The 24,853-nt window shown below is 47.9% G+C and overlaps 3 protein-coding genes across 11 annotated transcripts in view; 2 read left to right on the top strand and 1 right to left on the bottom strand.

Moving 5' to 3' along the window:
- The first annotated feature begins 137 nt into the window (after positions 1 to 137).
- On the top strand, positions 138 to 10,473 carry HYLS1 (HYLS1 centriolar and ciliogenesis associated). 7 transcript variants are annotated; one of them, XM_039496314.1, is made up of 3 exons: positions 168 to 319; positions 747 to 898; positions 8,999 to 10,473. In XM_039496314.1, the coding sequence occupies exon 3, from the start codon at positions 9,033 to 9,035 to the stop codon at positions 9,951 to 9,953; it is 921 nt and encodes a 306-aa protein (XP_039352248.1). In that variant the 5' UTR covers positions 168 to 319; positions 747 to 898; positions 8,999 to 9,032; the 3' UTR covers positions 9,954 to 10,473. The 7 variants fall into 7 exon arrangements, with proteins under 7 accessions (XP_039352251.1, XP_039352248.1, XP_039352250.1 ...); XM_039496316.1 differs by having other exon boundaries at positions 747 to 914; XM_039496315.1 differs by having other exon boundaries at positions 747 to 936.
- Positions 1,891 to 11,615, bottom strand: PUS3 (pseudouridine synthase 3). Of its 2 annotated transcripts, XM_039496307.1 has the most exons (6): positions 11,507 to 11,615; positions 10,818 to 10,966; positions 7,099 to 7,543; positions 4,277 to 4,845; positions 3,567 to 3,757; positions 1,891 to 3,440 (listed from the first exon to the last, which is right to left on the bottom strand). In XM_039496307.1, exons 3-6 carry the CDS (start codon positions 7,486 to 7,488, stop codon positions 3,109 to 3,111), a joined length of 1,482 nt encoding a protein of 493 aa, XP_039352241.1. In that variant the 5' UTR covers positions 7,489 to 7,543; positions 10,818 to 10,966; positions 11,507 to 11,615; the 3' UTR covers positions 1,891 to 3,108. The 2 variants fall into 2 exon arrangements, with proteins under 2 accessions (XP_039352241.1, XP_039352240.1); XM_039496306.1 differs by lacking the exon at positions 10,818 to 10,966 and having other exon boundaries at positions 11,507 to 11,611.
- Positions 11,616 to 15,142: 3,527 nt separating this feature from the next.
- Positions 15,143 to 24,853, top strand: part of DDX25 (DEAD-box helicase 25) — a 30,433-nt gene continuing 20,722 nt past the window's right edge. The window contains exons 1-5 of one of the 2 annotated variants that reach the window (XM_039496308.1): positions 15,143 to 15,268; positions 17,549 to 17,612; positions 20,471 to 20,521; positions 22,402 to 22,537; positions 24,159 to 24,251. In XM_039496308.1, coding sequence (XP_039352242.1) covers positions 15,212 to 15,268; positions 17,549 to 17,612; positions 20,471 to 20,521; positions 22,402 to 22,537; positions 24,159 to 24,251 — 401 coding nt within the window. In that variant the 5' untranslated portion in view covers positions 15,143 to 15,211. Of the gene's footprint in view, positions 15,269 to 17,548; positions 17,613 to 20,470; positions 20,522 to 20,548; positions 20,670 to 22,401; positions 22,538 to 24,158; positions 24,252 to 24,853 lie in introns of those variants that run through there. The other variant, XM_039496309.1, reaches the window with a different exon arrangement.

The following is a 24,853-nucleotide window of genomic DNA, read 5'->3' as shown; positions in this document are numbered from 1 at the left end:
AGGGCGAGGTGATCTCGATAGCCCCCAATGAGATTGCGATGCAGTGCGGAGGAGGCGGGGCCACCAGCACGGCACCCAATGGCCGGAGAAAAGCCGGGGGTGGAATTTTGAGGCTAAACGCCCAATGAAAGCCAAGCATGCGGCGGCGGTAGGCGGACTGTAGCAGAGGACGGTCCAATAGGAACGGTGGATTTTGCGGCCTCTGGGGAAGTCCCGCCCCGCGATTTAAACGGCGGCGGAGACGGCCGTTGGGAGTGGGCAGGAGCCGGTAACGGTCGCTGGGTGCGGACGGGACCGGAGTTTCTCGGGCACGGGCCAGGTACGGGTGGGGGAGGGGGATCGGAACTACGCGCCCCGCCCGCTGCGCAGGGCCCGGGACGGCGACTCGCCTACGGGCAGGGCCCTGGGGGAGGCGGGACTGGAACGCGTCTGCCCCGCTCCCCCCTTGGCTGCGCGCCGGCTGCTAGAACAAGGCTCGTGGGGCGACGCTGCTGCTCCCCTGGGCGGCGGCGCGCGAGGTGGCCCCCGCCCACCGCTCCCCAGATTTCAGCCCGGGGCTGAGGGGGGGTCACTCCTGCGTGGTGCTGGTGATTCTAGTCCCGTCAGAGTCTCAGCTCTTACCTGCCGTGTCAGATCCTTTACAGCAGGGGAAGTGGTAGAACCTCCTCCCCTGACAAGGTTAAAACGTAGGAGGGTCTTTTGATACAGGTGAGACTGAGCCTCTTTGTTTCACTGCACTCTCTCAGGTATAGCACCAGTCTGGACCCTGGCAAGCGATGTTCTAACTCCCCCGGCACCGCTGACATCGTAGTGTAGACGGGACCTCAGATGATTCTGAACCATCGCTCCAGCAGGGTGCTGACTGTCCTACTGCCTTCTTATGAAACCTAAAACAAAGGTCTTGGCTTCTTAGGGTAATTAAACTAGCTCAGGAAGGTTAGAACCACTTGTCCCCATAAATCCAGGGCAGTTTTTAGAGGGGTGTGAATGGAGCCAAATGTGTGGCTTCTGCCATTTATTTGCTGGACATTTTTTGCCATATAAGTTTAGAGTGCATAAGCTGTTTTGTCTTTTATAGCTCACTTTATGCATTGACAGTACTGAAATAAACCATCTGAAAGGGTGGGGTTTGGGGTAAAACATGCACTGTTCTCCCTGACCGATTTGCACTGCTGAACATGTAGTTTCAGACTCAACCACTGCTGCATCCTCAAACTTTCAAATATTTAGTTATACTTTCCTGTATACGTGACATTCCACTCCTTAAAATGGTCTCACATGCTGTGATTGAATCTAGCAGGCTGTAGCCCTAGAATCATAGGAGTTATGAAACATAGCTTTTCAACAAACCCCCATAGTGCTGGAGTAGTTTCAAGGCATAGTCACATTCCTGGGTAGGACTGCTTCACAAGTGGACTTATGTAAAGAAGTCCAATGCAGAGAAATCAAGTCTCTCTCTATACTAGGATGCTGGTATTCCTAGGGCAGGATTGAGGTAGTTGAGGAAGAAGCCATAGTTCAAATGAACATAGTCCTATTGATGTCAATGCTAGTTTGTGTGTGTGTGTGTGTAAGAAGGGAAGCAGTTGCAAGACTGCTTAGAGGATTGGTGCCTAAATTCCTTTAAAGACAGGGTTGAGGGCCTGTGGTAGGTACTTTCCCCAATACCAGGTATTATACTTTTCACTCGTTATTAGTGTGGCTCACTCCTTTGGGATTGTGGGCAGAACTTTCTTTAAAGTCGCATCAATTTCCTTCCAGTGCATCTCATCTAAAATTGTAGTTTAATTACAATGTCATGAAGGTGCTTGTTTCCTTCATAGGGAAAAAAATAAAGCATTTGAAACAACTAGTAAAATTCATCTGATTGCCAAATTAGTCAATCTCTAGTTTAAAACTGAAAAGTGTTTAATGATCTGGTTCAGAAATTAAGACATTGCCACATCCTGACATGGCCGTTCTACTATTGCCTTTCAATTCTCCTGCAGTACAGGCTCTTCCCTTCCAAAATAATTTCTCCAGCCTTCTCTGCCTTTCCTGCCACCAGCCCACACCGTATTTGTAATTGGGACAAGTGTTTCATCTGAAATTGTATCCTCCTTGTTTCCAGAAAAAGCGGATTATTTCTGACATGATTATTTTAGTTAACTTTCTTTCAAACTCCCTTGCTCCCTAGTTTCATGCTGACACTTTTAAGGTGCCTGGAGGTAGTCTCCATAACCAGCACTGTTACCCACAGCATTTACACTTCCACAGAGCTGTGGCCATAGTAGCCTCCAAGTATCTCACCTTCAACTAAATAAAGCCTGCAGGAATGAAGGGGAAGGAACCTACAAAAATTCATGGGTTCCTCCAAAGCACTTACGCATCCTGAAACCTGCCATACTTTCCACCTTTTGGGTACTATCCACCAGAATGCACTCTGGGTGGCCAACAGGAGCCTGGCAGCAGTTGCTGAGACAGCACTTTACTCAGGGAGCTGGCTGAAAAGGGACCCTGGCCAGGGTGCTAGCTGGTTCTCTCTGCAACTCTTCCATGTGCAAAGTGCTTAAGCAGAAAGTGCAGCATGAAAGGAAATAATGGTGGTTCTCGCGCTAGTGCCCTGCACACTTAAACAGTGTAGTCTGGAGGTAAGGTAGCAGCTTACCCCCCCTTAGAGTAGGAGTTCTCACTTTCCTAGTCTGGATCACACTAATACTGTCTCAACCACTTGTCCTCAGTTACGTGGGGCATCACCTCTTCCATTTAATCACATGATATTCCTGTGGCAAATACAGCAATTGCTTGCATGGAAAAGTAATATTAGCTACTTTTAATGCATTTTAGCAGCTGGTAAAAAGGAGGCAAAACAAGTACCATATGCCCAGCATGTTTCATGGACCTGTTTTGAGAACCACTGCACTATATTATCGTACAACAGTTATTCATTTCCAGGGGGCTGTCCAAATATTTAAAAAAAGTAGGTGCAGAATTGCACCGTTAAAGGGATTCCTCTCCTCTGTGCCCTTCCTCCCACCCCCAAAATGTTTCCTTTCCTAAAATCCTAGGGGACCACTTCCACCCCATCACCGAAAGATAGTCCTGCTTCTGCTATCAGGTGGCAAGGTCTCATTTAGAGCTCTTGGACTCTGTGTCCACGCAGACTCGCTTGGCAGCTTGTCCTGGAACCTCACTATCTTTTTCTGCAGCGTCACTGTGGCCTCTCTTTGTTTCCAGGTGCTCCTCTTTGTCTGCCCCGGTCTCTTTCTCCCTGCAGTGTGGCAGCTCAATACGTCCCCTGCGAACAAAGTGATTGATCCGGGACTCCAAACCTTCGCACTTGGGACGAGCCAGCAAAGGTTTGTAAGTGCGGGCCTTCACCCCCTCGATGAAACTGCTGACCTGGTTGTGGACTGGGGGCTCCAACTCTCTCCAGAGGACCATTCTGTTCTTCTCTGGGCCTGTAACATACAAAAAAGTCAGATGCTAGAATATCTCAAACAACCCAGGCTACTCATTTCAGGAATTAGCCTTTATCCCTACATGACTTTGATTTGTTAGGCATACTCTCAGAACAATTTTCCTACCTGCCCCTGTGGGTATGACAGCGGAGTCCAGCCCCTGTAACATGTTATATAACATGTGAGTTTTGACTGCATGATTGGCCCAGAGTTGCTGTAGATGAGTAACATTAAACTCCTGAACTTCTTGGTCGTAGAGCCACTGGATATTTTCAAACTCGCAGTCATACAGAACCAGAGGAAATTCCACTGCCATGCTGCAGAGAGGAAAGGAGGAGACATTACCTACCCGTGCACAGGCAGCAGGAAGTTAAAACAAAATGATGCAGTGACTTGGGAAAAACCTAGAACACAAGACGGCAGATCCAATGTGAGGGCACTGATTTCAGTGGAAAAGACAATGCCTAGCTCACTGCTATCTTGTATAAGAGCTGTCAAGTCAGCAGCTCCTTGAACCTATGAGCAATGCTTACATTTTTACTAGGTCCTAAGGAATAAGACCCATCAAGAATTTAATGTTCCTTGCCTGAAGAGCCAAAGCTTAAACACTGAGGCAACAGGAAAAGTAGTTTCTCAAGTGCATGTTTTGAAGATTAAGAGGGTATGTTAAGTAGCAGGCTGCCACTGGAAGCACTGTCTTCCATATCACTCTAGGCTTGATAGTGACAGGCTGCTTGGATGTTGATAGGAAGCGTGGCAGGGGCACTAGATTCAGAAACAGGGACTAAGATGCATAATGAGGTAAAATTCTGAGGATGTGTCTTGGTAATTCTTGCCTGTACTGTGGTTTTCGAGGGTTCTTCTCTACATTCAATAGCTCATCAATAATCTCTGGATTCTCCATCCTCTGTCCAATGAGCAAGAGGATTGCCATCATGCAACGGACTTGATGATAGAGGAATGCCTGGCCTGTGACTTCAAACTGGTACAGTTGGAAAGGGTCCTGTAGGCCAGTTTCCCCTCTTCTATCCACCAGCTGCACCTGTGCTGTGAGAATAGTCCTTTGGAAGTTTGTCACGCCATTGGCTACATCCATCTTGCACAAGTTCCGGAAGTCATGGGTCCCCACGTATTTCTGTGCCGCCGCATTCATGAGGGCCACATCTAAATCTGCACGAGGGAAAAAATAGCGATAGGTCCTCTTGAGGCAGCTGAATCTAGCACTGAAGCTGGGTTCTACAGGGGCCCAGGCCAACACGCGTATGTCAGGCGGGAGCACCCGATTTAGGATATGGGTGTAGCGGATTTCATTGGCAGGGCTACTGGTTTTGTCTTCCAAGCCACCCTCATGACCATTCACTTTCTTTCCCTCTGAAAGGTTTGAGCGAAGGTCCAGGGAAATCACCTGTAGGATTGGAAAAAGAGGATTACACTCTGACTCCCTCAAGATAGGCAAAGCAAGCTTCCAATTACTCACTTTTAAAATAAACAAATTCAAGATCTCTGGAAGAGACACTGATCCTCTGGTGTGCTTTAATAACCAGACCTAGCAGTGGTCCCTATTGAAGTGTATAGCTGCAGCTGCTGGAGGTGGTTGGCGTGAGCTAACAGTTTGCTGCACAGTTATTGATTTGGTGATAGACTAACAGCCCTCAAAGTCCTAGTAATCCATGGAATATATCAGTATCTTGGAGTGCTTTCCACCTTGACTTGGAGGAAACACACTCTCAGATGGCAACTTAGCTCAGTTCATGGTTAACTCACTCCTTAACCTCAACAAGGGTGCCAATTTGTGCTGTTTTATATTTGTGGTGCCACTGGGCCAGGAGTGGGCACGCTACGGCCCGCAGGACCGTCCTGCCCGGCCCCTGAGCTCCTGGCCTAGGAGGCTAGCCCCTGGCCCCTCCCCTGCTGTCCCCCCTCCCACACAGCCTCAGCTCGCTCGATCCGCTGCCAGCGCAATGCTCTGGGCGGCAGGGCTGTGAGCTCCTGGGGCAGAGCAGCTGCAGAGCCCGGCATGACCTGGTGCTCTGTACTGTGTGGTGGCGGCAGCATGGCCCAGCTCCAGCCAGGCGGTGCGGCTGTAGCGCTGCCAGTCACTGGTGCTCCAGGCAGCGTGGTAAGGGGGCAGGGAGCAGAGGGGGTTGGATAGAGGGCAGGGAAGGTTGGAGGGCGGGGGGAGGAGACAGGGTTGAATGGGGGCAGGGGTCCCGGGGGCAGTCAGGAAGGAGAGGGGTTGGATGGCAGCAGGGGGTAGTCAGGGGACAGGGATGGTTGGATGGGGCAGGAGTCCCGGGGGAGGGGGGCTTTCAGGAATGAGAGGAGGGGTTGGATGGGGCAGCGGGGGTCCGGGGGCAGTCAGGAGACAGGGAGTGGGGGGGGGTGGATGGGGCAGGGGTCCCAGAGGTGCTGTCAGGGAATGGGGGGAGGGGGGGTTGGATGAGGCAGGAGTCCCGCCGGGGGGGGGGCGGGCCACAATCCCCTCCCCTAACTGGCCCTCCATACAATTTACAAAACCCCATGCGGCCCTCAGGCCAAAAACTTTGCCTGCCCCTGCACTAGGCATTGGCATCAGATCAACTTATTGGTAGATTGTGGCTAGTCTACATGCAAACAACAACTACTTTTGGCCCTTATCGAGAAGGTCTGGGTTCAAACCACTGGCAGAAGTGGGGCTTTTACCCATTGACATGACAGTATCCTGTCCTGTTCTGACTGAAGCGTACAGTGGGGCTAAAGCCTTGTCTAAATACAGTTGCACTGTTAGCTATACCAATATTGTTAAAGTGGCACAGTCCTCCCAGCGTTCAGGTAATCATATCAGTTTAAAGGTGCTTACTCGCCTTCTCTAGTGGAATAGCTATACTGGTAAAATTGCCTCCACACTAGGGGTTATGCTGAGTTTACTAGTTAGGTAAAAATCCCACACTCCTAACCATAGTAGTTAACCAGTACAAAGGCAGCATGTAGACAAGACGTAAGTCAACTGGACACCATTCTGATTAGTTTCAAGAGGGTTTTTTGTTTTTTTTAAAGGAATAGAAATGTAACCAAGTCAACATGTGTTAATGACTGTTTGAGATACTTGGTGCAGTTGTAATTTTGCTTAGCATTGGTTGTTCTAAGTTTCACGCTAATGGCTTGTCTACATGGGGAAATAGCCGAGAACAGCTATTCTGCCGTTGCTTCTTGTGTGGACACTTATTCCACAATAAGAGTGCCTTTGTGCTGAGTGAGTGTCCATGCAGGGAGTTAGTACAGAAGAGCACTGCACTTTAAAGTCACACCCTCCCTTATTTCACAATAGCTTCTCCAGGTAGATAAGCCTTATGTGTCTTCCATCATTCATGTCCATTGTGAATTGTTGACTAAATGCATTGCTGAGCACAAAGTTAACTATGGGCTTTCTCTGCAGAGTGTCCTTTTACATACTAGGACTGCTTCTTACCATGTTCGTTTTCAGATCAGAGGGAAAAATTAGTATCTTTTTAGATTGGTCCAATGTTTTTATCCCCTGTGCTTGACACTGGCTTTGTCATGAAGCCTGTTGAATTCTCCTAAAGGACAGTACACCCTCCACCTAGATTTCACAGCATACTTAAGGCAGAATCTCTCATATCTGCAAGAGCTGGGAGAACCTGCAGCCTCAGGCACTGACCTGTCCAAATGCACTGACTCCCTTGTCTGTCCGTCCACAGCGATGATAATTGGATGTCTGCCTATTGTCTACCAGCCGGGTCTTGCTTAGCGCCTCAAACAGTTTTTCTTCAATGGTGTTGCTGGTGTTCTCCTGGCTGGCAAAGCCCTGGTAACCCCAGCCCAGGTAGGCGATCTTCAGTGCCACATGTCTCCGGCCATAGGCACTAAAATCAAATGGCCGCTGCTGGCGTTTCTTAGTTTTCCCCAGTGCGGAAAGGTTGCTTTTTATGTCTGCGCCCTCCTTGCCCTCCAAGAGTTTCTCTTGCAGTCTCTTCACTTCTTCCTCCAGTTCCTGCACCCTCTTCAGTAGTCCCTCTCCTTTATCTTTCTCCACACCCATTTCTGCCATACTGAGAATTTCTGTGAATTATCCCAGTTGGGAGACGTTGGTAGCTCCTAGGTGTCTGCAGAAGGAGAGTAAGGAGATAAGCAAATCTGAGTGTCTCTTTACTTCCTGTTAGATTTAGTATAAATCTGCCTCTGGTGTTTACCCATCTGAGAATTTACTTCACATACTGGCTTTGGCTTTCTAACATGCCTCAGTGCCCTACATTTCCCATGTTCTGACCTAGCATATGGCCGGCAGGGCTTAGCTGTGACAGCTTTTCCTTATTCAGTGCAATTAATCCTTTCAATGCTTCTAATCTTATGTCCCTCATTCCATTTACTGTTATAACATCAGATCTACTGCATAGGCCCAGTCACATCTATACCAAGCTTTCATGTAGTCTTTTGGGGATCTGTACAGAGCTGCCAAGCAACACTCCTCATTTTCAAAAGCCCCCATATCTACTAGCATCAGCATGTGAGACAACTTGTTAATGTCTGTTGTTAATCTTACGGAACCATCTGTTGTGTCAAAAGAAGCTATTTTGAAGGAAAGATGACATTAACTATTAAAGCTCAAGTTTTCAAAGCTGTCTAATGGATTCAGAACCCACTTGCTCTTAGAATTAATGTGAAATTAGGTATCCAGATCCGCAAGGTGACTTTGAAAATCTCAGCCTAAATGTTCCCCAGCTTGGCTTCTACTGTGGACTGAAGTCTTGTAGTATGCAATTCAACTGCAGTCTCCAGCTTTGCCTTAGGTAAGACTCTGGTATCAAGATGACCTCCTGGGGTAGGCCTTTCCATTATCTGTGCTAGTAAAACATTTCTAGGGTGCCCCCTTGGAGTCAGCACAGCTAGTAAATAGTTGTTTAATAACTGTTCTTGCTCACACAAGGCAGAATCACGCTAGAAAATGTTACTAATGCTTTAGACAAAACCAAAGTATTCTGCCTCATACTTAGCTATTACCTTAGTAACTGTCCCTTGTGCTAGGATGACTAAGATATTACCCCTTTGCTGTTTGAATACCACTGCAAATTCTTATATGGCACAATTCTAATATTTGCTTCAAAAGGGACATTAGGGCATGACTACACAATAGGTAGCTATTTGCATCTGACATATAAAAGCATCTGTAGGGAAGTATTATTCAAAGTGAGGGGTAAATTTGGGGATCCATAAAGGATTCTGATTGCACTACTCTTTTCAGTTTCACTAGCGCTTACTCATTTGTTTAAATCCCTTTTTAGCATTCAGATGGTCACTGGTAAGTGGTCTAGAGTCTGATTTTAATGTTCACTAAGTATCGTTTCAGTGGTAGTCATGTTCGTCTGTATCAGCCAAAAAAAAGAGAGTCCTTGTGGCACCTTAGAGACTAAAAAATTTATTTGGGAAAGCTTATGCCCAAATAAACTTGTTAGTCTTTAAGGCACCACAAGGACTCCATATTTTTTTTTTTGTGCTAAGTATCTTTTGTATCTCAGTCAGTTCAGATGTACTAAGAACTTAATTACAATTTATTCTTGCAGAATAAGTGACAATCAATCCAGCCTAGATGAAATCATGGAGGCACCGATAGGACCAGATCGGTACAGATGGGCCACTATGAACCATAAAGAGCGGATGGCAGCAGCCGCTATGGCCCTCACCCAACTTTGTGTAGAGCAAGGAGATGGAGATAGCCTGAGAGGAACCTATGCTCCAACCCAGTATGACCCCTATAGTAAAGCATCTGTGACTTCTGGGATCAGGCCATCTCTTCATCTGCTGATGCGGCACCACCAGGCAGAACACAGCATGCAACCAGAGACCCTCTCAGAGAGACCTAGGGAACCCAGGAAGCCAGTGATGAAGAGGAAAGTTCTGAGGCGGATGCCTGATGGAGAGGTACATGTGTCTGATGAATCCGTCACCAGTGAACCAGAAACCAGTGCTGAAAGTGAACCTGAGATCTCAGACCTGAGACAGAGACTGCTCCATCTACACCCCTACCAGGAAGACACTGCATCAGAGGTGGAAAGCGAGCCGAACCACAGTTCCCATGGAAAGTTTTACTTGGATCTTCCTCGTCGCAGTGGCTCTCATGGAGACCCCCCATTTCTTCCTAGGGATTGCCATGGTCAGGGCTCTCCAGTTTATGAACAAGACTTGATTATGGCTGGACAACCAAAATCCTTCATTCCACCAAGATTAGAGCAGCAAGGCCGTAATCGTGGGAAGATTGACCGGGTAGCCCGGTACTTTGAGTATAAGCGGGACTGGGAGTCATTCCGGATACCAGGGGAGGATCACAGGAAGGAATTACGCTGGGGCATTCGGGAACAGATGCTCTACAAGCCCGACCTCCCAACCAGGTCTCAACACATCTATGTCCCCAACAACTACCTGGTGCCTACAGAAAAGAAGAGATCTGCCCTGCGCTGGGGGGTGCGCTGTGACCTGGCAAATGGCCTCATTCCCAGGAAGAGCTCCTTTCCTTCATAGTTATCTGGAGTCTCTTCAGCCCCCCATCCACAGGACTATCCATCCCTTAGTGCCAATCAAAGATCTACCTGCTCTGCGCAGGCACATTGCATCATTCTTAACTGTTTGTTCCTTCTAGAGATCCTGAATAAGTCAAGTTGACTCTAAAATTTCATTTGTACTTCTAGACAAAGGAGGCTGATTGTGGTAGAAAACAGCGTTACCTGCCAGCTTCCTGAATATTTGCATTGAAATGCATCAGTTGCACGCCAGTTGCCTGCCTATTAGCAAGACCTGCAGAGCTTCTCCTTGAGGAGACTATTGTTTCAGAAGCTGCTCAAAGTGGATATAATGAAAATAACCTACAGGAATCTTCTATGCTCATGGGAATAACCAATATCACTAGTTCTATTCCCCTCCCCTCCTTTTTTCTTTTTTTTTTTTTGCTCTTGCTCCTGTGGATGACTTGCTGTGATGCTATTGATGTTTTATTTATGGCTTGTGGGTGATGCATTTATTTTAATAAAGTGTGTGAAAGGATCTGCTGTAGTTCTGTGGATTAATTGGAAACACTTCTGATTAGCTTAAGATGCAACTTTCTTAACAGGTCTAGGGCAAGTAATTATTCCATGCATTTGTCTGTGCCTTTACATTCGTAGGCCTTTTCTACACTGCAGAGTGTTGTCACCAAGAGTGGCACTGCAGTGCCTCCACGAGGCTTTTATATTTTTAAGAGGCAGCTGTCTGCCACTTTAAGTTGCCATGGCACCTTTCTATAAAAGGAAGCATTGCCATAGTGTCCTTAGCCAGCCCAGTACCAGAATAATTTGTCTCAGTCTAGAAAGGTCTTTAGGATCCACTGGGATGGAAGGGGTTAGAACTTACATTTTATACAATGAAATAATATATTATCTATCCAGTGTTCTGGGGTGCCACATGGTTCACAGGCTAGAACAACGAAGTGAGGAAATCTAGGTTCTGTGCCTGGCTCTGCCACTGACTTGCTGTATGACTTTGGGCCTCAGTTTCTCCATCTGTAAGACAGGGATACTGAGTCTTACACTGCATTGTAAAATGCTTAGCAACCACAGATCAGAGAGTGCCACAGCACTGTGTGTTATTCCTCACAAACTCACACATCCAATGCACTAAAGTCAAGAAAGCCCGCCCCACCCCAGCAGAAATATCAATTCCCTCGGCCACCTACTGTGAAAGAGAAGGCCTCTAGCCCTCCCACCCCCTGACTTTTTCCAGCCAAGAAAGGGATCCTTGCAAAGCAAGATCGCTCGCTAAGAATACCCTCTCCTCCGCACCCCACCACCCCTCCTTTAAACCTGGAGGCTGTTAGCTCACTACTGCTGCCACTGCCCTTCCCGAGGAGCGATTGTTCCCGGTCTCATGCTGCCTGGGACCGAGCTCCAGGGAGGCCCAATAGAGAGAGCGAGGGTTGCAAGCCTGCCCCATTTCTCTCCCTGGCGGGATCGGAGAGAGCGAATCCTGCATTGCCAAGTGACCCCGGGCCGGGCAAACCAACCTCCCCGACAGGCGAGTTAGCCCGGCAGCGCGGCGCCTACCTCGACAGCAGCCCGGCCGGAGATCGGCCCGCTCCTGGGAAGGGCCGGGGCGGCGGGTCACGTGCGCGCTGCTTTCCGCGTTCCCTGCAGGAAGTGACCTTTCCGCTCCCCCATGCTCTGCAGGAGGATCATGGGAAATGTAGTTCCGGCACCACGTGGCCCACAGTCCCCCCATTTCCAGCGAGGGGCTATTGGGGGCAGTTTGCAATGTGCACGCTGCACAGGCAGACTCTCCCTCCTCCGCAGGGAGCCCGCCGCAATTCTGTGCTGCTTCCAGGAAGCGTTGGAGGCGTCTTTGCCCTTCTCAGGGGGACTTTACAAATAATCTGAATCTCTATATAGTGTGTATATGGCCTCTGTGACACTAAATACCATGAGGTACTATGGCATTTATCCTCATATCACCCCTCTTGTGCAGCGAAGTACTATTAGCCCCATTTTATAGAGGGGAAACTGAGGCACAGTGGGACAAGGAGATCTGCTCAAAGTCATACAGGAAGTGTTTGATAGAGCAGGGAGCTGAGCACTGGTTTCCTGAGTTAGCACCCTAACCATGTGGTTATCATTCCACCCCTTACATACTGACCAGGGTTATGCTGTACCTCATGGCCTGAAATGTAGCTATGTGCTTTTTTTTTTTTTTGGTTTGTTTTTTTGTGGTGGGGGATGAGGGATAGCTCAGTGGTTTGAACATTGGCCTGCTAAACCCAGGGTTGTGAGTTCAATCCTTGAGGGGGCCACTTAGGGATCTGGGGCAAAAATTAGTAATGCTAGTGAAGGTAGGGGGCTGGATTCAATGAACTTTCAAGATCCCTTCCACTTCTAGGAGATTGGTAATCTCCAGTTATTACCTTTAATAATCACCATCATGTCAGTGTGAAATCCTCCTCCAGAGAGGCCTCTGGAGTCAGCCTCTGATGTAAAGGAGAGAGGGATTTTTAATGATTCATCACACTTGGCATCAACTGTGCTTTTCAGCCATAGACCAAAAAGCATCGTACAAAGGCAGGCAAAGTCATGTTGTTCCCAAGCAAGTGTGGAGCTTTCAGGCCTGATTTTCAGAGGTACAGGCCACCATACCCATGACTCCAGAGGGAGCTGCAGGTAGTCAGCACATCTGAAAACCAGGCCATAGTGCAGAGGTGGGCAAACTACTGCCTGCGGGCCCCTCCTGCCCAGCCTTTGAGCTCCTGGCCTGGGAAGCTAGTCCCCGGCCCCTCCCCAGCAGCCTCAGTTCACTGAGAGCTCTGGGCCCCGGGGCAGCGAGCTCCTGGGGCAATGCAGCAGCAGAGTCTGGCCTATGGCGTGGCTGTAGCGCCACCAGCCACTGGTGCTCCAGGCAGCATGGTAAGGGGGCAGGGAGCAGGGGGGGTTGGATAGAGGGCAGGGGAGTTCGGGGTGGTGGGCAGGAGTATGGATGGGGTCAGGGCGGGGAATGAGTTGAATGAGGGCAGTCAGGAAGGAGGGGGGATTGGATGGAACAGCAAGGGGCAGTCAGGGAGAAGGGGTGGTTGGATGGGGCAGGGGTCCTGGGGAGCAGTCAGGAAGGAGGGGGGGTTGTATGGGGCAGTGGGGTACAGTCAGGGGCAGGGGTCCTGTAGTTGGTCAATGGACAGGGAGAAGGGGTGGTTGGATGGGGCAGGGATCCTGGGGGGCGGGGAGTCAGGTAACAAGGAGGGGTTGGATGGGGCAGGGGTCCCGGGGGGGTGTTAGGGAGTGAGAAGCGGGGGGGGGTGGGGATAGGGGGCAGGGGCTGGGCCACGCTTGGCTGTTTGAAGAGGCACAGCCTCCCCTAACCCGCTCTCCATACAATTTCTAAAACCCTCAGGCCGAAAAGTTTGCCTGCCCCTGTCCTAGTGACTTGTCCAAGGAAGGCCATAGCCAGTCAGTGACAGAGCTGGGATTAGAAACTAGCTATGGTGACTCCCAGTTCTGTGCAGTAACCACTAGACCACACTGCCTCCCATGGCTTAAGCCAGGGGTTCTCAAACTGGGGGTTGGGACCCCTCAGGGGGTCACGAGCTGTCAGCCTCCACCCTAAACCTCACTTTGCCTCCAGCATTTATAATAGTATTAAATATACAAAAAAGTGTTTTTAATTTATAAGTGGCTATGGAATTTTTAATGGCCCCAAGTGGTCAAGTCTTGGTTTCAGGCCTTAGCCAAAAGATTCCAATTCCTATAAGCCAAGCTAGGGAAGAGGAAAAAACACTAGATACTGCTTTACTACCCCCATTTCTTGAGTGCCTTGCTGCTCCCACGAGGTCACCTATTCATAAAATAGCCCAATGCTATTTAATATTTTCATTGCTGATATGATCACAGCTTGGAGACCCCAAATTGGGCAGCGGGGGGGGGGGGGTAATGGCACTCTCCCAAGCCTCACTCACATGAGATGCTGGTCACACTCGAAAGCGCAAATTTGTAATCCTTCCTCTCCTTTGTTGTATGCTTGGATATCAGCAAAACACAACAATTTTTACATTTAAATCTGATGAAGTGGGTATTCACCCACGAAAGCTTATGCTCCAATACATCTGTTAGTCTATAAGGTGCCACAGGACTCTTCTTTCTTTTTACATTTATCATTATCCTTAGACATCTGAGTTCAAAATATCTTTTGAATATTTGTAACTATTATTGTTTCAGGCTCTCTGAAGATTCAGACAGATGCTGCTGCATCAGTTTGCATGATTTTCCAGCTTTCTCCATAATTGTAAGTGCTAGACCTTACACTTTTTTAAAATGTTTCTGAAGAACAAGATAGCATCCTCAAAAAAACCTTATAAGTTACCAGCTCAGCATAATCTGGCTCACTTCAAGCCCTACCCCAACCAAGTGATTCTCTTTGCTCTAGATAGAGGAGCAGGTGTGTGTCACTTCGGCTTCAAGCTACAGGAACTCATTCTCCGCTCTTCACTCTGCTGCCTTTTCCTTTCAAATTTTAGCCACCAAGTCCAGCATATCCCTTATTAAACAGTAATGAACCCAAACTGGAGGATGATTGTGGTCTTACATTAATAACTCCAGACCCCACAGTAAGATACTGGAGGATTTTAAAAAAATCATTGGTTGTATATTGTCAGAAAATGACACACCCCTTTGAAAAAGGGCAGGCAAGTGGTGGTTCCCATGATGGAGCACAGCAGGACCACGAACCTGCATGGCAGCGGTCTTGGGAGGCCAGCGGTCTAAGAAGCCATTTGAGAGCAGAGACCCCCTTGGAGCCCTGGGGTGGGACAGAGAACCCCCTTTGTGCTCTGGGGTGGCGCTGGGACTCCCCCTGGGGACAGGTCGCGGTGGGGCAGGACAGAGAACCCCCTTTGTGCTGGGGGCGGGGCTGGGACTCCCCCTTGGGACAGGTCACGGTGGGGCAGGACACAGAACCCCCTTTGTGCCGGGGGCGGGGCTGGGACTCCCCCTTGGGACAGGTCACGGTGGGGCAGGACACAGAACCCCCTTTGTGCCGGGGGCGGGGCTGGGACTCCCCCTTGGGACAGGTCACGGTGGGGCAGGACACAGAACCCCCTTTGCGCTGGGGGCGGGGCCAGCGGCAGCAACCCCGCCCCCTTCTTCTCCCGTGCTCGCCATCGCCCCGCCCTCATGCATATTCAGGAGCTGCCCCGCCCCCGCCGCGTGGGGCGACGGTGAGCGTTCCGCCCTTGGCACCGCTAACGGGCGGGCGCGGCACGTGGCGGGGCGGCCATGAGCTCGCGGGGCCGCGGCGGGGTGGACCGGGACAGCGCCGGTTTGGCGCACAGTGTGAGTGGGGCAGGCCCGGCCCCTCAGCCCCGGGGCCCCCTCCCCCTTAACCGGTACCCCGCCCTGCCCCCGTCAGTCCCGGTTACCCCATCGCCCCGTTACACCATCGCCTGCCCCCTTCAATCCACCGTTACCCCATCTCCTGTCCCCGTCACCCCAACCCCCTGTTACCCACCACCTGTCCCCGTTACCCCATCGCCCTGTGACCCCACCGCCTGTCCCTTCAATCATTGCCCTGTTACCCCATCGCCTGTCCCCTTCAATCCCCGTTACCCCATCTCCTGTCCCGTCACCCCAACCCCCTGTTACCCACCACCTGTCCCCATTACCCCATAGCCCCATCGCCCTGTGACCCCACCGCCTGTCCCCGTCTATCCCTGTTACCCCATCGCCCCGTTATCCCATCACCTGTCCCCTTCAATCCCCCGTTACACCATCTCCTGTCCCCGTCACCCCAACCCTCTGTTACTCACCACCTATCCCCGTTACCCCATCGCCCCAAGGCCCTGTGACCCCACCGCCTGTCCCCCTCTATTCCCGTTACCCCATTGCCCTGTTACCCCACCCCCAGTCCCCCCATTGCCCTGTTACCCCACCGCCTGTCCCGTTACCCCATCGCCCTGTTACCCCATCACCTGTCCCCTTCAATCCCCCGTTACACCATCTCCTGTCCCCGTCACCCCAACCCTCTGTTACTCACCACCTATCCCCGTTACCCCATCGCCCCATGGCCCTGTGACCCCACCGCCTGTCCCTTTCAATCCCCCATTACCCCATCGCCCTGTTACCCCATTGCCTATCCCCATCACCCCATCGCCTGTTCTCTTCAATCCCCATTACCCCATCGCCCTGTTACCCACCGCCTGTCCCCTTCAATCACCTGTTACCCCATCGCCCTGTTACCCCATCGCCTGTCCCCTTCAATCCCCCGTTACCCCATTGCCTGTCCCCTTCAGTCCCCCATTACCCCATTGCCTGTCACCCCATCATCTGTCCCCTCAATCCCCCGTTACCCACCGCCTGTCCCCTTCAGTCCTCGTTACCCCATCCCCCTGTTACCCCATCGCCTGTCCCTTTCAATCCCCCGTTACCCCATCGCCTGTCTCCCTCAATCCCCAGTTAACCCCATCGCCTGTCACCCTCAATCCCCCGTTACCCCTTTGCCCTGTTACCCCATCACCTGTCCCCTTAAATCCCGTTACCTCCTGTCGCACCTCAATCCCCATTTCCCCATCCCCCTGTTACCCCATCAATCCCCTGAACCACCTCAATCCCTGTTACCCCATTCCCTGTTCCCCTCAATCCCCCATCCCAATTCAATCCCTGTTATCCCATCGCCTGTCCCCCTCAAACCCCTATTACGCCAACACCTGTCCCATCTCATTACCCCATTGCCTGTCCCCTTCAATCCTCAATTACTCCCGTCCCACCTCAATCCCCATTACCCCATCGCCTGTCTCCCTCAGTCCCCCATCCCCCTGTTACCCATTCCCTGTCCCCTTCAGTCCCCCTTTACCTTCTGTCCCACCTCAATCCCTATTACCCCATCACCTGTCCCCTTTAATCCCGTTACCCCATTGCCTGTTCCCCTAAATCCCCCATTATCCCATCTCCCTGTTACCCCATTGCCTCTCTCCCTCAATCCTCCTTTACCCCTGTCCCACCTCAATCCCTGTTACCCCAATGTCTATCCCCCTCAATTCCTCGTTACCCCCGTTCCACCTCAATCTCCGTTACCCCATCACCTGTCACCCTCAATCCACTGTCCCACCTCAATCCCCGTTATCCCATCCCCCTGTTACTCAATTGCTTGTCCCCTTCAAACCCCCGTTACCCACTGTCCCACCTCAATCCCCATTACCCCATCGCCTGACCCCTTCAATCCTCGTTACTCCCTGCCCCACCTCAATCCCTGTTACCCTATTGCCTGTTCCCCCCCTCAATCTGTTACCCCTGTTCCCCTGCTGTCCCCTGTCCTCAATCCTTGTTATCCCTGTCCCATAATGACCTCCTCTTAAATCCTGTTCCCCCTCCTTTGTTACCCTGCTCCCGGTTACCCCATCATCTGTCCCCTCTACCGTTACCCTCATCCCCTCTCCTGTTACATCCTGTTCCCCCTTCCCTGTTATCCCCACCCCTCTGCTACTGTTACCCCACCACCACCCCAGTCCCCACGCTTGTTACCCCCAATCTCTCCTCTGCTTATCCCCACCTGCTGTTGTTCTTTTCCCCCTCAACCCCCATTGCCCCTGCCCTGCTCATGTCCCTTCTCCCTTCCAGTTTTCTGGACTCTGCACCTCCCAGAGCCTCAGGGGCATCAGGAATGCCAGCTTCCTCACCCTAGGTAAGGGCTCAGCTGAGGATCGCACCCTTAAGTGAGCATTGGCCATATGAGTGGGGTGCTGTCCCATGGCACCCAAAGCAGGTCCCCACCCGTTCCACAGCGGGTAGTAAAAGGAAAGGGCGTTTCTTAGTTGCCCCCTTTACATTCCCCATCAGGACAGTGACAGCTTTTGTAGACAAACCCCATGAAAGTTAATGAAGAGTAAAGCAGGGTGTGAATTTAAAGAATAGCTGTTTCTGAATACCTTCCTGAGGACATGGTCTTATTCTAGAATAATAGTGCCTTATTCTGAATTAATTGAATTAACTTCCAAATGAATTAAGCTAATTTGGAGTAAAGCACACTTATTCCTGAATACTCCTGTCCACATATGGAGTTAATAAGGAATAGCTAGTTGGAATAACTCCCTGTGTAGACCGCCCCACCAGCGTCCACATGTAGACTTAATCAGGAATAGCTGATGCTGTCCCTTGGATTTGGCTCTCAGTACACCTTCCACTTCTTTTAGCTTCCTCTTGGCAGTGTAAATAACATTTCCTCTGTCATTGGTGGCCCAGTCTCCAAATATTCAGCTGATTTCCAAATCTTCTGTTCTTCTTTAGGTATGGGACAGCCCCTTCAGAAGCTCAGTCTGCTGTGTGGTAACAGCATCTCTGTTCTCCTTGTGCCATTAGGAGCATCTCTGTTCTCCTTGTGCCATTAGGAGCATCTCTGTTCTCCTTGTGCTTTGTACAGTGCATTCTTCAGACATGCCACCTGGTGACCTCTTGGTTTTTGTTGTTCAGTTCCTTATTTCCTGTGAGGCACGGTAATTTGCACCACACAGTGGTAATGTCGGCTTCCTCTCAGTGGGATCTACTTCCTCTCACCCTTCATCCTGTGAATCAGGCTTAAGAGCCCTGCCCTTTGGATTCTGATTATATACAAGCCACTCTGAAGTTTCCCTAGAGTTTGGTTTGATTTTTCCCATATTTATTTTTGTATGCTGTGTCATGTAACTGCAGGTGTTTTCAGTATCTGTATAACTGTGCAATCCTTTAACGACTCTCACAAAACTCTTGGAATTGACTGAATGGCTTGCCAACTACAAAAGCAGTTTCTCCTCCCTTGGTTTTCACATCTCAACTGCTAGAAGAGGGCCTCATCCTCCCTGATTGAACTAACCTCGTCATAGACTTTAAGGTCAGAAGGGACCATTATGATCATCTAGTCTGACCTCCTGCACAACGCAGGCCACAGAATCTCACCCATCCACTTCTATAACAAACCCCTAGCCTATGTCTGAGTTATTGAAGTCCCCAATATCTCTAGCTTGCTTCTTGCTTGCCTATATATATCTGCCCCTGGAAATTTCCACTACATGCATCCGACGAAGTGGGTATTCACCCACGAAAGCTCATGCTGTTAGTCTATAAGGTGCCACAGGACTCTTTGCTGCTTTTACAGATCGAGACTAATGCGGCTACCCCTCCGATACCTCAGTAAGATCTTGGACTATAGCAATGACTCTTGTGGCAGTGAGTTCCAACACATTATGTACTGCATAAAAATTATCTCCTTTATCAAATTTAAATTTAGTCTCTTTCAATTTCATGGGATGTCCTTTTGGTCTCGTATTGTAAGAAAGGGTAAATAGAAGTGCTTTTACCTACTCTATGCCAGTCATTCTTGTCCCCTCTTCTTTGTCTCTTTTCTAAATGAAGTAGTCCTGATCATTTCAATCTCTCATATGGAAATCTTTCCATTCTTCTTAGATACTAAACTTTTAAAAACTTTAAATTTGAAGTGACACTCTACTTGCAGGGTCTAAATCTGTAAGATCCTCAAAGTTTTGATTTGTAAAAGTACAGTATACTTTGTCTTGTATAAAATGTGCTGGCTTCTGACTAGCTGTATCTTTTAAAATCTTGGCTTGTGAATAATTGTTGGCTATCCAATAATCAGCGTGGCACATAGAATCATAGGATTGGAAAGGACCTTGAGAGGTCATCTAGTCTAGTCTCCTGCACTCATGGCAGGACTAAGCATTATCTAGACCATTCTTGACAGGTGTTTGTCTAACCTGCTCTTAAAAATCTCCAATGATGGAGATTCTGCAACCTCCCTAGGCAATTTATTCCAGTGCTTAACCGCCCTGACAGGAAGTTTTTCCTAATGTCCAACCTAAACCTCCCTTGCTGCAGTTTAAGACCACTGCTTCTTGTCCTATCCTGAGAGGTTAAGAAAAACAATTTTTATCCCATCCCCTTGTAACAACCTTTTACGTACTTGAAAATTGTTATGATATCCCCTCTTAGTCTTCTCTTTTCCAGACTAAACAAACCCAGTTTTTTCAATCCCAGAACTGATCCCTGCGGGACCCCACTCATTATGTCTTTCCAGCTTGATTGTGAACCACTGATAACTACTCTCTGGGAACAGTTTTCCAATCAGTTTTACACCCACCTTGTAGTAGCTCCATCTAGGTTGCATTTCCCTAGTTTGTTTATGAGGAGGTCATGCGAGACAGTATCAAAAGCTTTACTAAAGTCAAGATATACCACGTCTGTGGCTTCCCCTCTATCCACAAGGCTTGTTACCCTGTCAAAGAAAGCTATCAGGTTGGTTTGGCACAATCTGTTCTTGACAAATCCATGCTGAATGTTACTTATCACTTTATTATCTTCTAGGTGTTTGCAAATTGATTGCTTAATTATTTGCTCCATTATCTTTTCTGGATACAGAAGTTAAGCTGACTGGTCTGTAATTCCCTGGGATGTCCTTATTTCCTTTTTTATATTGTCTGTTTATTTAAAATAAAAGTATTGTATTGTATGCTTGTACATTCAATGTAAGTTTTGTGGCTTTCTTTCCTTAAGGGAAAAAATATGCAAGTGATGGAGAAGAGGAAGATAAGGAAGATGATAAAGGTGGGATCACAAAACTTGTCCAAGCTTTGCTTGATTAAAGGAGCACTGCCAAGTCTATTCAGCTTATAATTAGGATCTACTGGCTACGTTTTGATCTTGTGGGTGTGTGTACAATGACTCCACCTGTCTGCTCCCTTTGAGTGATCAGGTACTGTCAATAAAACATACAAGAGCTTTGCTTTCTCAGTCCTTCAGAGGACAGGGTTCTTGCCTTTTCGATTCACTGTTTGCTCACGTCAGTGGCACATATGGAAAGAGTGGAGAGGATAGTGGGATGTCTTCACAAAGACACCCATGTTAGTCACAAGTAGGGCTGTCAAACGATTCAAAAAATCACAATTAACCACTAGATTTAAAAAATGATCACAATCGCAATTTTGATCAGACTGTTAAACAATAATAGGATACCGATTTAAATTCAGCATGGAAGCATGTCCTCTGGATTGGTAGGCGAAGTATGAAGGGGCATACGAATGTTAGCATATCTGGCACATAAATACCTTGCAATGCCGGCTACAACAGTGCCATACAAACCTCTGTTCTCACTTTCAAGTGACATTGTAAATAAGAAATCGGCAGCATTCTCTCCTGTAAATGTAAACAAACTTGTTTGTCTTAGTGATTGGCTGAACAAGAATTAGGACTGAGTGGACTTGTAGGCTCTCAAGTTTTACATCATTTTGTTTTTAAGTGCAGTCATGTAAAAAAAAATCTACATTTGTAAGTTGCACTGTCACGATAAAGAGATTGCACTTCAGTACTTGTATGAGGTGAATAGAAAAATACTATTTTATCTTTTTTACAGTGCAAATATTTGTAATAAAAAATAATAATATAAAGTGAGCACTGTGCACTTTGTATTCTGTCAGGTTTCAGAGTAGCAGCCACGTTAGTCTGTATCCACAAAAAGAACAGGAGTACGCCTGTTCTTTTTGTGGATACAGACTAGCACGGCTGCTACTCCAAGTACTCCTGTTCTTTTTGTATTCTGTGTTGTCATTGAAATCAGTATATTTGAAAACGTAGAAAAATATCCAAAATATTTATAATAAATTTAAATTAGTATTCTGTTGTTAAACAGTGCAATTAAACCTGTGATTAATGGCAACTTTATCTAGTTAGTTTGTTTTGCATTAATTGCTTGCGTTAACAGCAACTAATTGACAGCCCCAGGTATTATATACTTCTCACAAGGTATTATATACTTATCACTCCATAAATGTACACAGTACTGTAAAAGGCATAGAAAAAGCATAGTCCCTGCTCCAAAGAGCTTACAGTCTAACAGACAAGACGTGGAATGCAAATGAGACAAAACTGCTTAAATTGTACTTTTGTTACAGTCCTTATTTATGGAATAGGCTAAGTGTCTATAACCAAAGTTAAAGGTTTATTCTGGTAAATTACCATTGGTTAAAAATAGATTCTGCTTACTTTTGCTCTCCCATTGTCAAAAGGTATTCTCAAATTCAAGGAGAGTCTTATTAACTCCCTGTCTTAAACTTTTTTTATATTGCCACTGTACACTTTCTAGCAGCCGCTGTTTCACCTCAGAAGTGACTGCTGTTCAGTGCTGCATGAAGTGAAGTGATTCCTGGTGAAGCGAAGTATAGTTTGTATAATCAAGTGTTTTGGGTTTCATTTAGATGAAAGATGCTATATAAAAGTGAAATTGACATTGAGATCAGTAGGGAAAGTGAAAATGACATTCTTAAAGCAAGATGGGGGCTTGTATTTACTTTTTTGTTTTAAAAACACTCCATTTCTAGCACTTACGAGAATTAAGCTGTGACTTTTATACAGCCTGCCAGGTGTGGTGAACTGTTCCTTTTCTTTCTTTCCTTTTTTTTTTTTTTTTTTTTACTTCCATGCTCACACAGTGGATTTAGCAGAAAATTCCCTTTTAAACAAGCTTATCCGGAAGTCTCTGGTAGAATCCAATCATCATGTTGAAGTCCTGCAGCGAGATCCCAGCTCCCCTCTCTTCTCAGTAAAAACCTTTGAAGAACTACATCTGTGAGTACCTGGGACAGAACTACACACTGAAAAAGGGCAGTCTCAGATCAACGGGCCAGTAGTAACTACGTGGGGGTTTTAGTCATGTTCTGTCACGCAGTCTCCTTTGAATTTGGGAGTGATAGTACAATACAGTAAAAATCAAATACAGCGAAAATGGGGAAGACACGCAGACCTACATTGAAGGATCCATCCATTCCACTGTAGTGTGATCTTGTCCTGTATCTGTATGAGTTTTTCTTGTGAGACTAACATGTCCTGGTACCATATCCAAAAAACACACTGAAACACGATTATAATCCACCCATATTTTAACACTGATTTTTAGATGTCATAGCTATAAACACATTAAAGAGGTTTTTTTTCTTGCCAGTATGAAAAGGAAAAACAATCTATAGCTATAAAGAAAACTGTTTTTAATGTTGGTAAATATATAGGCTAAAATAGTTCCTAAACGTGGCTTAAGCATGTCAGTCTTTCCACACAGCTATGATCCGACCATATTACAACATGGATTTTCACTGATGTTTCCTAACCACGTTTAATCATGGTTATTTTTGTGGTATACCCAGGCCCTGATTAGGATTAGATGCAAGATTTCCAAGGGAAACCAGAAGGTGTATAGGAAATGATGGTGTTATGCCAACAGATGAGTCTTCCTTCTGTCTGCTGGACTAGAGCCACAGCAAGAAACAGTTAGAACACGTCTTCATAAGCTTTAAAACCAAAACATGCTGATAATACGCTGCAAAAGATCTTATGGTGATACCTCTCCCAAGAGTGTGTGTGGTACCTGTGACAGAGCATTGGGTTTGGTCAATATTTTATATTCCCCAATAGAAGATGGATTGGGCAATAATTTGTTTCATGGTAAGGGACAAAAAATAAATGGTAAAAGGTCACACCGAATTGCTTTCCCCAGCAGAAATGGGGATTGGTTGAATACAGTGAGTGGGTCAGTATCTGAGCTAAGATGTTTAGCATGTGAGAGACAGATATTAAACATTGGTAAAGCAGCTTTTTATCCTCAGTGGCCCATCTCTTAAAGAATGCAGAGTCCCCCAAACCCTACTGAGTGTGTGACTAATTGGATAAAACTGGTTTGGAAGGTAGGGTGGCAACCCAGGATTGTGGTTGGGGTACCCTATCTATCTCTCTGGACTTGACAGCAGGGGCTGACTCTGACAAGAGACTGTCAGACAGAAGAGGTCTTGCTTTTTAGACATTAAGGTCTTTTTTCCTCTGACTCAACCGAGAATGTCCTGTCCAGTTCAGCTGGATAGGTTAAGCTAACGATTGCTTTTGTTTTAACTCCATTTTCTCTTGGCTTTTCATAAACCTTGTTTTTGTTACAAATACTCTGGTATCGGTAATTTAACATGCCTGAATGTCCTACTCCAGTTCCCAGACTGGAGAAAAAGACATGAGAAAAATCCCGTAACACATTTTATTTAGTAGGGTTTGGAAATCTCATCACAGGTATGTTATGACCATATCTCAGATGGGGGTACACGGTAGATTTGGAAAGGAGTATGCATCCTAAAACATTTTGAAAAGCACTGTCCTAGGGCATCTCATCACTTGCTTGTACATAGTTTGATTTTTTTTCCGGGTTTGACAGGAAGAAAGAGTTATTACAGGGGATTTATGAAATGGGTTTCAACAGACCATCCAAGATACAGGAGACAGCGCTTCCTATGATGCTAGCTGACCCGTGAGTACTTGAAAAACAAGGTGTAAAACATGCTATTTGCATCTGTTCATTATTTTCATATCTCTGCCATTCTGGTCATAGGCATAGTTTGACTTCTGTATTTGCGGGGGGGCAAGGCCTGGCAGAGCAGGGCCAGCTCCACATGGAGGGGCCTGAAGAGGGAGCGCCACCTCCACCCCCAACTGACCTCAGCAGCCCACCCAGCCCGTCTGGGTTTGAGGGAAGGGGAGGGTGCAATAAAAAATTATAACTCAAAGTGTGTTTGCGTGGGGGGGGGGTAACTCAAAAAGTTTGAAAACAGCTCAAGGTGCAGGGAGCAGATAACTGGGGGTAGCTCAGGGTGCAGGCAGAGAATAGCTCAGGGCTGTGTCCTGGGAGGGTCCCGGGAGGGCCCCCCCTGTGGTCGCTGTTCCCAGAGGGCTCTTCCAGTCCTGCAGCTGGGTTCCCCTGCCCAGGCAGCTCTTACCAGCTGTATGAGCAGTCAAAGGGGGCCGAGAGCTGAAGAGCACCAGCAGGAGGAGGATGGCGGGGGAGCCTCCGTGGCACCAGCTAGAGCAGCAGCCACCCTGCACTGCCTGGCTCCAGCTTCCTGCCTCTGTCCT

The sequence above is a fragment of the Mauremys reevesii genome, linkage group 12 (genome assembly GCF_016161935.1).
Source record: "Mauremys reevesii isolate NIE-2019 linkage group 12, ASM1616193v1, whole genome shotgun sequence".
Lineage (NCBI taxonomy): Eukaryota > Metazoa > Chordata > Testudines > Geoemydidae > Mauremys > Mauremys reevesii.
This window is presented reverse-complemented; position numbering and strand designations above follow the sequence as displayed.

Coding starts and splice junctions, on each gene's coding strand:
- PUS3 (XM_039496307.1), bottom strand. CDS start 7,488: ATGGCAGAAATGGGTGTGGAGAAAGATAAAGGAGAGGGACTACTGAAG. Junction 4,846..7,098: donor GAGTCAGTGCATTTGGACAG/GTCAGTGCCTGA, acceptor CCAATCCTACAG/GTGATTTCCCTGGACCTTCG. Junction 3,758..4,276: donor CCTCGAAAACCACAGTACAG/GCAAGAATTACC, acceptor TCCTCTCTGCAG/CATGGCAGTGGAATTTCCTC.
- HYLS1 (XM_039496317.1), top strand. CDS start 9,033: ATGGAGGCACCGATAGGACCAGATCGGTACAGATGGGCCACTATGAAC.